Here is a 13,466-nt window from a genome sequence, read left to right as displayed (position 1 = left end):
GTTGTTTGGCGGGTCCGGGCTGGGGATTCGAACCCGCCACCTTAGGTGTACGTGGCTGGCGCCTTAGCCGGTTGAGCTATAGGTACCGAGCCACCATATTACTATTATCATATTGATAAAGGAATCGTGTCATCAAGAGATCATACAGATCATAAATGTTTATGTGCAAGTAGTAGATTTTCAAAATAGATAATGCCAAAACAGAGCTGTAGGGAGAAAAGTCTCAGCACCTTTTCACGCACCCATGCCGCCTTCTACTTGCTCAAAGAAAATAAAAGAAAATGCAGGTTTCCCAGGGTAGGAGAAGGAAGAGTTTGTAAAAATGGCTTCAGGCTATTAGCACTGCATACTGTAGGGGCGGGGTGGGGGTGGGAGGGTGTACAGCTGCCACGTCTGAAAGTATGTAGTCAACTTAAGAACATACTTAAACCCGGTAACCTAAAAGCCGGCTTCTTATTTCCTGATTGCTGTAAGGTAAGCAGAGCCCTATTTTAGCCTCACTATTTTCCAACTTGTCTTTCACCTTCCCTGCTTCTCTAATCTGATAAATAACCACATATTGCTTGGCCCAGTTGGCTTGATACTTGTTCATAGGATTCCTAGCCTAAGTTTCCACTGATGGGAGCCAAATAAGGAAAACTACTGCATGTAAAATATGACCAATGGAGGTTATACTTAGCCAACTCAAGTTGCTTCTGTGTGTGTTTATGTATATTGAGTGTAAATAAAATATAACGAACCTTCCTGTTGAAACTAAAGCAAATTTCCCCTCCACAGAGTGCTTTCTTCATTGTCTCTCATAGATGATAGATACCATCTGGATGGTCTCAGATTTCCATAACTGGCCCTTACTTACATAATAGTAGCGCTAAAGAGTTTGCAGATTAGGGCATTCAAATTCCAAGCGCTCATTTGAATTCAAGAGCCCTGAGGAAGTTCACACGAGCTGGGCACCAGACCAGACCCATGAAGTTTTCTTTAGCTACAGACCCAGCAGACAAGAGTGTCCTGAGGTACAGTGGATTCATTACAAGTCCCCTTTGTTTTAGGGCTAATTCCAAGAGGTCTTGGGTGCTGTGATGGTGCTGTGAAAAGCATTCATCCTTAACCAAAAACTGACATTTCCAAAAGATGCAACTTATCACTTCTCATGAGGCAGTGATGTATGGTGATATGAAGCTCTACCACACAGGATTCTGAGATTTGTGATAGCAGCATCTTCATGGGTAGAAGCTGGTGGTTAGATTTTCCGTGCAAAGAACTTAGTAGCTTGCCCCGTGACCTTGGGAAAGTCAGTTAACCAAAGTTAACTGGCATCGGTATCTATAAGTTAGAGACCAATTCTTTTATTTCTTAAATACATCACAGTTTTTGAGATTTGATGAAACGTGTGAAGAATGACCCTTTAATAAGAACCGTATAAATTTAAGGTGTTGCTCTTATTGTCACACAGAAGCATTAGAAGTAGTCTTTCTTTCTCTCTCTCTTTTTTTTTTTCGGTTTTGGTGGGGCGGGGCTCGAACCCACCACATCCGGTATATGTGGCCGGCGCCCTACTCCTTGACCTACAGGTGCCACCTAGAGGTAGCCATTTCTTAGAGCCCAAGCAAGAGTCAAATTATTGTGTCAGAGAATGACATAAAGGTCTGACCATTGTAGCTTATGATAGACTGGCAACAGCAAGTACTTTACTAGCCCTGAGGAAATCAGCCTCAAAAAAAAAATTTTTTTTTATCTGAGAAGAAATTATGTACACTTCTTGTTAGGCTCTATGTGGCCCTGATTAACATTAGAAAGGACAATAGTCTCAGACTGCCTTTGGCTTCAGAACCTGTCCTGTCTTCTATAATTCCTAGTGTAAGCATTTCCTTCTATATTCTTGATGAAAAGAGGGAAGCAGATCTGAAGAATGTCTGCAGACTTAAGTTTCATGGATGCTACCGAGGCTAAGAAACTGCTAATACAGTAGAACCTCTGTAAGTTGACCACCCAAGAGACTGCAACAAACTGGTCAACACATGGAGGTGGTCAACAGAAGGAACTAGGCCTACTGTATTGATACCTACATGTGGTGCTTATCTGGTCTATGAAGATTAGGTCAACTTAAGGAGGTAGTCAGTGTGGGGAGGTGGTCAGCTATGGAGCTTCTACTGTACATTGTCTGTTTCTCAGCTAGTCACCCTGAGGCTTTTCTCTGACTGCAAGCACGCACACCTAGCAGGTTCCTCTGATGGAAATAGTACTACCAGGAGTTTTCTTTCTGGAACTTTGAGTGATCAGTTATTCATCCTTAGAATCCAGTCTGCCAATGAGGTAACTGAAATTCTTCATTTGGAGTAAGATGGAGTCAGCGACATGACCATGTGGGGGGGAAGTCAAAGCACATTCTTTAGAGATCCAATGGGGCAATATTTGAAAATAGGTAAATAACATAGGATGAGAATGAACATACTTTGCATCATTTCACCCTCAGGATCTGGGAACATAGCTTCCATAAAGGTTGGTAAACTAGGTCTTGTGTGAAGTAGATTTAAGTCGTATTTCCACTGGCCCATGCCTCAGTTCAGAGAGGAAGATGTACCCTTAATCATGCATGCCAGTTTTATCATTTCACCCTCATTTTGCCACAAATGGAATTAAAGCATTTGCCATGGATTTGGGAAACTAGAAGCAATCGTGTATTCATCAGCATATCAACAGCAAATGGTCAACACACTTAAATTAGGACAGTTTGAGGAGACTTTAATTATAAAGACATAAGTGGTGTGGGGGAATCATAAAAGTGGTTCAGGAATCCAGGCCTAGCAGCACAGCAACAGCAGACATGCCCCCACCCCTAAACCTAAATGGATGAAAATAGAGGTTATTGGAACCAAAAAGGAGATAATTAAAATTTCAGGTCATCTTGAAAGGAGTAGGGACATTCAATTGGGGCAGCAGAAGCCAACCCAAGGTGACCCCATAGAGAAGGAGCCATAAAAATAAATACTTTAACCCCACTCTCATTCCTTGCTCTGTTATGCTGCCAGGGCTTTCCCTTTGGTTGACCCAACCACAAACCAGAGGGCTAAGGAACTGTGGGGCAGAAACAGGCTGAAGGATACACTAGGATTATGGGGAGGAAACAGATGACTGGTATGACATTAACAATCTGTTATCCTGGAGTATCAGGTATTGGGCATGCTGGCCATTCATAGAGAAGAGCTAAGGTTACATAAATGTGATGTGATTTTAGTCTATCCATATTTTGAAGAGCAGGCCGGTGAGCTAGCTTCCTCCAGACAGCTATTTTGGCAAAAAGCCCTACTATCTGTCCTAATCTGGCCTAGAGTTAGTAAGATTTGGCAGTCAAAGATAGAATGGCATACCTCTTCTTCAGAGGATATACGGTAAATCCTTACTTAACAGCAACAGGTTCTTAGAAATCACAACTTTCAGCTAAACAACATAATGAAACCAACTTTTCCCCTCTTTGATGTTATAACTAATTGACATTGAACATGATTTTGTTTAAATTCACAGCTTTCAAGAACCTATTGATGACATTGAGGACTTAGTGTATTGTGGTGACTATACTTCTCTCTGGTTGAGTTGATTTTGGATTGCTATCTATTATGATGCCCTACAGCTAACAAGTATCCAATGGGTATTTGTTGATATAGAACTTGGGAGACAGGCCTATCTGGATTTGATTCCAACTTAGGAGTTCACCATACAAACCTTCCAAGCACCTTGAATATACTCTAAAAAACACTGCTCTAAAATGGAAGTGACATGATTTTAAAATATTATTCAATTTATTTTGGAGCCGCTAAGGGATGAAGGTGTTTTTATAGTCCAGCCTGAGAACTGAGCTTCTCTGCCAAAGAACCAATTGAAGCCTTGGCCAAACAAAAGTGATTGCTCTTTGCTTCTGTGTTCAGAGGCACAGTGAGTGCTACCAGAGCCAACTCCTAATCAGGTTCTTGAGAAGAGAATCTTTGACTGCAAAGCTGTCCCTTCATTTTGGATGCAGACATTGGGAAACCAAGCCACTTCTTAAATTATTTGGAATTGATTTGAAGACTATACTTTCAGGGATCAGTTTTACAGTTTGCTACTGATTGCTATAAGGCTAAAAGAATACATGAAGCTTAAAACAAGGAATCTGGAGGCAGGGCTTTAGACAACTGTGCGGCCACCAACAATGCGCTCAACAAATTGTTGCGCATGCTGATTCGTTTTTGTAGTCAATAGTGCCCCCTTGTGATTAACTTCTGAATAAACTTTTGATAGCTTGGCATAACTAGTGAGTTTTCAATTAACCACACATGATTGAGGAAAAGAGAACCTCTTTGCCATCATAAGAACTAGAAAGTGTTCTTCAAATTTGGTTGGGTGGTAAAAGACACTGAATAAATCACAAAGTATCCAACAAGACCTCCTTTGGAAATGGTGAATGTGACACCAACTGTAGACCAAGCCAACAAATTATAAAAGCAATTGGAATGTCTACTTTTCTACTACACACACACACGGCTATGGAATATTAGGATTTGTTCCTTCAATAACATCTGAATCATGAAGGATTCATTAACTGGGAGATCCACATTTGGTATACACAAATATTTGGTAATCAAACTATTAGATTAAGCAGAATAGCGCATTCATTTCCTGCCAATGTGGGAAAACCACTGTGTATGACTGCAAAACTTACCATAGGTAACTACAAGAATAGCTAGAAATGGCTAAGACTTTTAATCAGTGGCAAAGGAGGGTCAACAACATTACTGTGCTGGATAGAGTTCATGTATTTTGAGCAACACAGCAGGGCTGGGAATAGTTAGGATATTTAAGAAACACACAGACTAGTTGCACATAACAATACTTTAAAAGGAGGCTCTTTTGTAGCCAAGGTTTTCAATAAGCTGTAAATGAGAGGGAAAGCTACAGACAGCAAAATCTCTGGAATTAATGTTTGCAATTGTAACTCAAGAGGAAACCTCCCAGTGGAGGTTTAGCAGCGCTGTATTTTTCCCATATAGAAAAATACGTGGGATATAATATGGTATTTTTAGCTATAATTGTCCATTAGTGTTTGTGTGCATGGGACTATATGAAAAAACAAAACTAAAATTTGCAATCGGCTAGTCAAAAACCAACACAATTTATTAGATGGTTATCACTGTTAAGATTCTACATTTTACCACAACAGACTCCAAGTTTTGGATTTTGGATGGGCTCATATTCGGATCTAAAATTCTCACAATTGTTTTTGTTCTTTTATATTTTAGCTGTAACACAAATTTGACTATAGAGGCTTTTAATACCTCTTGGTTTTAGCAAGTCCTTGACTGCTTCGGAGAACTACATGTGTTTATTCTTAATCATTAGGAATATTAACTCACTAATCTGCTTTAAACATTATTAATGAATACTTCCCCAAATAGAAACAGCTTTGCTTCTTTTCCCAGCCATCAACACAATGTTGTCAAGAAATTTATTATCTCAAAAACACCTTATATTATCATAGGTTACTTTCTTCATTAGAAAAATTTACATTATTAGATTTATTCTATCAGCTATCAGAGTGATCAAAGTCTACAGAAATTGATTCACTAGGAAAAGACCACTAGTTGATGTGCAGACGTACAGTCTATCTGTAAATGAGCAGGGTTTTTTACACATAACCTGAAGAGATACACAACAAACCATCTTTACAACATAGATCTTTAATTAAATTGATACTGGTGGGTTAAAAACAGTAAGGGAGAAAATGATAGCTAGGGAAAGAACTATGACTATTTATAATAAAATGTTCAAAAGAGTAAGAGACATCAATTGGCTTTTTGTAATTAAAGAGAGAAGACTAACAAGTGTTGTCTTCTTAGTTCTTGTACAAGCAGAGACCATAGGAGAATCATTCTTACATAAGAATCACAGGAAAAAGAGTCATTTGGTTTTTTTTGTGTATATTTTTGTTTCTCAGAATCATTGGGGAGAAATTTGTCCAGTCAGAAATGAGCAAAAACAAGATGTAAGAAATGAAAATATGGGCATCTGGTCTTAAAAGAGTCTTGGAGAATACAGCAAAAGAGACATTGCTCCATTGGGTATTATCATTTGTAACATGAACATTTAAAATGCTGATTAAAGTGACTAAAAAAGATTTATTTTTTTTAAAACCAAATAAGAACTTGAGGGATAAAACTCAAAATAAATTTTCTCTCAGTAGTAACTTAATGCAAAGAGTATAAATTCTCTCACTTTGATAAGCATGGTTATCAAATCTGGCCGTCTGTGTTCTAAGCTTTCCCACGTTTTCTGTGAAGAGTGAATCATGCCAGGTCACATCTAAATGACTCAACGTTGTGAGCTAAAAGGCTGTTTACACAATATACACATTCTTTACTTACAGAGCAAAATAAGCTTAACACTTTTATATTAAAAACCTGGGATACAGTAGGATTAGTAGCACCATGAAAAATAATTCTTTCCCCAGACTGCAGTCTTTTACTTTACTCAGTATGATTCTTCTCTTAATTGAATTTTTAATGTACTGGTTAAGTAACTGGGCAAAACGCATAATCTTCATCTGATAAATCTTGGAGAAAGTCATTCTGGACCCAAAAAGCATATTCATTTCCTTATTTCATTCATAGAAAAATAACCGAGCCCTTGCTCGGGCACATTGCTGAGGTACATCTGAATCTTCATGGTTACAAGTCAGCATATTCTCTTGGTCATATGTAGTAGTAGCACCATTGGTGGCAGCAGTGGTAATGTTGGGGAGAATGAGACATTACGTCCTGGGAATTATATATATTTATATCACATTTAAAAACACACAAGGAATTCTTCAAAATGTTATGTCCTCTTCATGCACACTTGACATCGGCTAATACGTGTTCTCAAGTCTCCTGCTTTCAGCGTTTCTGACTGAGGTTTACTGGGAAACAAGAAATAAGGTAATCAGATTCATCTTTTCCGGTATTTCAATTCTATTACTGATTCAAAGGTACACATGAACATTCTCTATGTGTTAAGTAGGTCTCCCAGTGACTTAATGGTTTACTTTTGACCAACACGATCAATGCAGCGACTGGTATGGCCCAAGAGCCATTAGTGGTCACAGGTATGCTTGTGACTGTTTTTCTCACCAATGGTATCTTTATATTTGTGTCTCTCTGTCTCTTTCTCTGTATCTTTTTTTCTTTCTCAGCTACATTTTTCTAATACTCATAGAACAAGAGAGATGGGGCAACTGATGAGGAATACACAATAAGGACCAGCAGAAAAAACATGGTGTAAGGATAACTCCAAAGAAGCAACACAGAAAAGTACATTTACATGGAAAAAAATCAATAGACTGAAGTACCCCGAGGTACGGGCATTCTATGCAGTCTTACTAATTCCGACTGAGAATCCTGGGAAACAAAACCGCTGGACTGGGGGAGAGAACGTAGACTGTAGCTTCAACTCCTGGGGTGGCCCCAATCTAGTTGAATAGATACTGCCTTGTTACTGAACAGGTCATACAATCTTTCTTTTGTCTATTTGTTTTGTTATTGAAGGATTACTACCAAGGCATTGCACACTCACCTACTATTACCTGTGTCTGCTTTTCTGACCTGAGTCAAGTATATAAGGAGAATAAGCAAGAATCAAATACATAGCGCAATAAATTCCTAACATCTGTTGGGGATAAACCATCCATGTATTGTCTCTCTCTCTCTTTTTTTTTTTTTTTTTTTGAGACAGAGCCTCAAGCTGTCCCCCTGGGTAGAGTCTCATGGCATCACATCTCACAGCAACCTCCAACTCCTGGGCTCAAGCGAGTCTTCTGCCTCAGCTTCCCAAGTTGCTGGGACCACAGGTGCCTGCCACAATGCCTGACTATTTTTTTTCGGTTGCAGCCATCATTGCTATTTGGCGGGCCCGGGTTGGATTCGAACCTGCCACCTTAGGTGTATGTGGCTGGCGCCTTAGCCACTTGAGCCACAGGAGCCGAGCCTATTGTCTCTCTCTTTAGCATCTCTAAAGAAAATTTTGGACCTACAAAGCCCTAAGCACCTTACCTGAACATGTCTGACACATCTACAGTTGCGAGCCAAAAGCTGTAGGAGTTGGCATAGTAGTTACAGGTACCCCTCCCGTGACACTCGATGAAGGGAGCTGAACGAAATTCTTCCAAGCAGGAACCAGGGGAGGCCAGGGCTTGACCTGAGCCCTCTGCCCCTGCACTTGTATGCTAGAAAAACAAGGAAAAATGTGCCACACTATCCATGTGCCATAATACCTTACTGAATATCCAAAGGTACTAGGGCCAGAGGTAAGAGAATAGTATCCATACTAAGGGTGGTCAACTAAAGTAATAGGCAGTTTATCAAAATGTGTTACTGAAAATGTGTGAGGGGGAACACAGTGCATGGTCAGAAGCTTCTTAAGGCTTAAGCTTCTTACTAAGACAGTCCCTCATGTTGGGGGGAAATGTAGATAAAATGGACAGTCAGCGATGATGACAAAAGCAAAGAGAGTGTTTCATACCATCATGAAGGAATAACCAATCCACAGAGAATCCCATCCCTGAGGACAGTGGGGAATCTGGATGGTCTGACTGTGTACTGCAATCACCACAGCTGGCGCTTCACAGACTGCACATCTGGCAAACAAAAGGGAGAGAAAACATAATCTACAGAGTGTGCAGGAAATAGCAGTCTTTCGTTTTTGGAAGCCTTCCTGGGACAAAGCCCCACTGAGGTATCTTCAGTGTTCAGAAAAGGTAAAAAAACAAAAAAAAATTCGAGAATTGCTTTTGTATAAGTGCTGTTTCCAAATATCTATAGTAAAGTTATAAACTAAAACTACAACACTTTTTTTTTTTAAGAGACAGAGTGTCACTTTGTCATCCTTGGTAGAGTGCCTTGGTATCATAGCTCACAGCTCACAGCAACCTCTAGCTCTTGGGCTTATGTGATTCTCTTGCCTCAGCCTCCCGAGTAGCTGGGACTACAGGTGCCCGCCACAATGCCCGGCTAGCAAAACTTTTTTTTTCAAGAAAATGCTAAATCACTGCAGTGGCATTTGCATTTTCCATTCTGCCCTAAATTTGTATTTATCCTTGCTACTGTCAATGCCTCAAGTGCTATAATATATTGGCTTTGAGTTTTGCACACATTACTTGCTGTCAAAATGTCCCATTGGAGATTATACATTTAGTGATGCTGAAAACTGTGGTAAGAACAATGTCTGGTGAACTGGAAAAGACAAGAAACAGACAATTCCTTAATCTCTACCCATTATTTTTGGTCTAAAAGGCATTACCCACTTAGCTTTATCTGGAGAAGTACAACATATCCACAATGCTGGGCAGGTACCCAGGCACCTGGAGATGTGGATGAATTCTATAAAATCAAGCAAAACAGCAAGAGAACGGATACAGATGAGCCTACAGATCTTTAAGAAAGAGCATAAGGGGACCTTTTGAAATATGACTTAGGGCAATTTGGCAGTTAACCTATGCAATATATTTAGAGGACCTTATACTCCCAAGAGTAGGTACTGACAAAAATCACACACATACACATGAATTCCCAAAGTATTTAGGCAAATGTATTAAAAAGGTCACCATGAGTTTGCTCCTAAGGCTGAACTAGCTTTAATCTTTACATTAAATGTCAAAGAAGCTAAGCTTTCCAATGATTCATCTCTTGTGGTTACTGGAATCCTGGATCATGATCAGAATTAAAATTATAATATCTAACATTCCTAGGAAATCAAGTTAAACTAGGGTTCCATGGTAGCAGAGCCCCAGGAAATCTCAATTAATTGTACCACCCTCCTCTTAGTTACTTATGTTCCAAACCTCAGCTATCACCTCCTCCTTCCCATACTAAATCAATTGCCAAATCCTATCTAGTCTAATAACATGATACATATTCCTCACTGTGAGTTCCAATCCACTCATATCAGGACTATAGCAATACCCTTCAATCCAACTATTCTGTGTACTTCAGAACTATCCCTTCTGTAGTACATGTTACACACTGATGGCTCAGTAATCTCCCCTGAGGTGTAGCTCAAAATGTTTTTGGAGTTTCTCATGATATGCCAAATGAATTTCAAACTACGATTCGGCAATGAAGCCTTTACCTAAGCTAACTTTACAATAATTTTTTTCTATACAACTTTTGGATAGTGCATTCTAGACACATTAATCTATTACCAATTCTCATTTTTCTCTGCCTAGTATATCTTTTCTATTCTAAGTGCCTGTGCCTCAAATCCTTCCAATCTGTCAACAACTGACCAGTTCCAAACACATTTCTTCCATATAGTCATTCGAGATTTCTCCAGCCCAAATCTTTCATAACATTTTATTAGATCCACTGTAGCACTTACGCCAGGTGCAGTGGCTCACACCTATAATCCTAGCACTCTAGGAGGCCAACACAGAGGATCACTTAAGATCAGGAGTTAGAGACCAACCTGAGCAAGAGTGAGATCCCATCTCTACCAAAAAAAAAGATAAAAAAATTAGCCAGGTGTGGTGGCACACGCCTGTAGTCTTGGGAGACTGAGGCAGGAGGCTCACTTGAGCTCAGGTGTTTGAGGTTGCCAAATCGTAGTTTGAAATTCATTTGGCATATCACGAGAAACTCCAAAAACTTTTTGAGCCCAGGATAGCTGAGGTTTGGAATGTAAGTAACTGAGATGAGGGTGGTACAATTAATAGAGATTCCCTGGGGCTCTGCTACCATGGAATCCTAGTTTAACTTGATTTCCTAGGAATCTAGCCAGGATGATAGAGTGAGACTCTGTCTCAAAAACAAAAATAAAAATAATTTTTAAAAAATATTGTAGCATTTAGCCCAAGCCTGATATACATTAAATTAATATATGCATATTGGCCTAATAATTAGACTGTGAGTTCTGTATATATTATGTTACGTCTATCATGGAGCCCAGTCAAAAGCAGATCCCCAGTAAATATGAATCAAACTAAATACTGAATTGAATATTAAAAAGTATCTCTGTTCTACCCTACCTGGGAGGAATATCATCACATTGTTAGCTTTGGATTCATTTCTGACTAGCTAAACTAACTGGGGATTGGTAACAGTCAAAACTAAACCAATGCCTTACCGACTAATGAATGGCTGGATGCTCTGGCCTTTTAGCGGTTCCATGCTCATGGGCATGGGCTCTGGGGTAGACAGCCAGTAAGAATAGTCATTTCTTGAGGCAAAGTTGCAAACATTATTGATGTTGCAGAACATGAAGGGCATGGTACTAAAGCGACGAAGGCAGCTGCCAGCCGTCCCTAGGAAGAATTGAACAGAAAAAGATGAAGGATTGCATTAGGATGGTACTTTGGTTTCTTCACAATAACAACCTTTTGAAAGTGAAACTTGTCTACATTTCTTAGGTAGTATATACACTCCATTTCTTAACTGCTAAGATTGACTCATTTAACAGGTCTAAAATCAAGATATACTTTATAACGTACGTGGACATTTACTGTGGTAGCTCACTATGTGTACATTCCCCAATGCTGTTTTTAAACTACTGATGCATCATATAAATAGTAGTGTCTTATGGAGAACATTTAGTAATTTATTACATATGGATGAAAGACACACACCGAATCCTTATGGTATCTTATCAATATTTCCTGCTTCAGGCTGCCCTCTTTTCTTCTAAGACTTCACTAGTATGTATCTTGTGTAGGTTGGTAATATCTTTAAGCCTAGGGGTAGTAGTAGTGCTGACCAATATGAGATGTTTCAAGATGAATACGTAAAAAGAAAAAAAAAAGACAGGAAGGAACCATGTGACGAGAAAACAAAGAAAAGAAACTAGTCTTTGAAATTCAGACTTGGTAGGAGCAATGGAGGTAATTTCTGCCAGTGATCAAACCTTTCTTTTCAAATTTGCTCACAAAAGAATGATAAAAAATGATGGAGACTCTTCATATATTTTTAAGTGATATAATATTTAACTTTTGATATCTATTTTTTATCATTGGAAGTTTAAATTGATATTAAGATATTAACTACTGTCTCTCAGCTCTAAATCCACCCTTCTATCTATACTTCATAAACTAGGGGCTGAGAAATTGCAAACTACATTTCTATCTTGCCAGCTGTCATTTCTGGTGTTTTGAGAATACTGATACTTAAGCTTTTATATCATTCTTTTAAATGTAACCAAAGTAATGATTTAAAACTTAACAATAACCATTATAAGAAAATACATAAACTCATCTTTAACAACTGAAAATTATACATCTTTTCTTTGCATTTAAAAATGTATTTCCATTCTACTTCCCTCACAGTTCTATCCTAATAGAATATATCTTTATTGGTGAAAGTCTTATTGTTCATCCTACCATATTTCTCTGAAACAAAAATTTAAAATACATTTTTAAATTTTTTTGTGATCAGGTTTTCTATGTTAAATGTTTTATTTTGACCTGTCACCACTATTTTTATTCACAAGTGATCAAACCATACACAAACTTATTAATAAGAAAAGAACAAGTGATCCCATTTCATTGTGGGCAAGAGACGTGAACAGAAGCTTCCCTGAAGAAGACAGGCGCATGGTCTACAGACACATGAAAAAATGCTCATCATCCTTAATCATCAGAGAAATGCAAATCAAAACTACTGAGACACCATCTAACTCCAGTAAGAGTAGCCCACATCACAAAATCCCCAAACTACAGATGTTGGTGTGGATGTGGAGAAAAGGGAACACTTCTGCACTGCTGGTGGGAATGCAAGCTAGTACGTTCCTTTTGGAAAGAAGTCTGGAGAACGCTCAGGGATTTAACTGTAGACTTGCCATTTGATCCTGCAATTCCTCTGCTAGGTGTATATTCAAAAGACCAAAAATCACTTGGCAACGAAGATATTTTGCAGATACTGCAGCTCAATTCATGATTGCCAAGTCTTGGAAGAAACCCAAGTGCCCACTGAGCCACACATGGATTAATAAATTATGGTATATGTATACCATGGAATACTATGCAGCATCAAAAAAGATGGAGACTTTACTTCTTTTATGTTTACAAGGATGGAGCTGGAAAATATTCTTCTTAGTAAAGTATCTCAGGAATAGAAAAAAAAATCCCATGTACTCAGTACTACTGTGAAACCAATTTATAGCTTTCAGGAATGTTGCCATATTCCCTAGGATGCTGCAGATCTGTTTTTACAGAATGAATGGCCCCAGCAATGAGACCTCAGGAGGTCTCTCATAGAGATCTCAGAAATTTAGAGACCATATTACCTTCACAAATGTCTTTATGCAGGCAAACAAGATAGTGAGTCCTAAAATAGGCAGCCCTCAGTCAAACAGTGGGACTTCAACCTCTTAAGTCAAAATTCCAGGAAGAAATTTGGGAGATAGAAGAATCCTTCAGAGTTATCCCATCCAGCCTAATCCCATCAACCAAGCTGCCCACCCCAGTATTAACAAGA

At 38.9% G+C, this 13,466-nt stretch overlaps 1 protein-coding gene across 2 annotated transcripts in view; it reads right to left on the bottom strand.

Annotated features, from left to right (window-relative positions):
- Positions 1-6,364: 6,364 nt before the first annotated feature.
- The window catches only part of COL4A5 (collagen type IV alpha 5 chain), a 285,432-nt gene continuing 278,330 nt past the window's right edge, over positions 6,365-13,466 (bottom strand). For both annotated transcript variants that reach the window (XM_003799734.3, XM_003799735.3), the window contains 4 exons: positions 11,125-11,302; positions 8,527-8,641; positions 8,058-8,230; positions 6,365-6,928 (listed from right to left, as the gene is read on the bottom strand). In XM_003799734.3, coding sequence (XP_003799782.1) covers positions 6,847-6,928; positions 8,058-8,230; positions 8,527-8,641; positions 11,125-11,302 — 548 coding nt within the window. In that variant the 3' untranslated portion in view covers positions 6,365-6,846. The remainder of the gene's footprint in view (positions 6,929-8,057; positions 8,231-8,526; positions 8,642-11,124; positions 11,303-13,466) is intronic.

The sequence above is a fragment of the Otolemur garnettii genome, unplaced genomic scaffold (assembly GCF_000181295.1).
Source record: "Otolemur garnettii isolate 467f Iridium unplaced genomic scaffold, OtoGar3 scaffold00155, whole genome shotgun sequence".
Lineage (NCBI taxonomy): Eukaryota > Metazoa > Chordata > Mammalia > Primates > Galagidae > Otolemur > Otolemur garnettii.
This window is presented reverse-complemented; position numbering and strand designations above follow the sequence as displayed.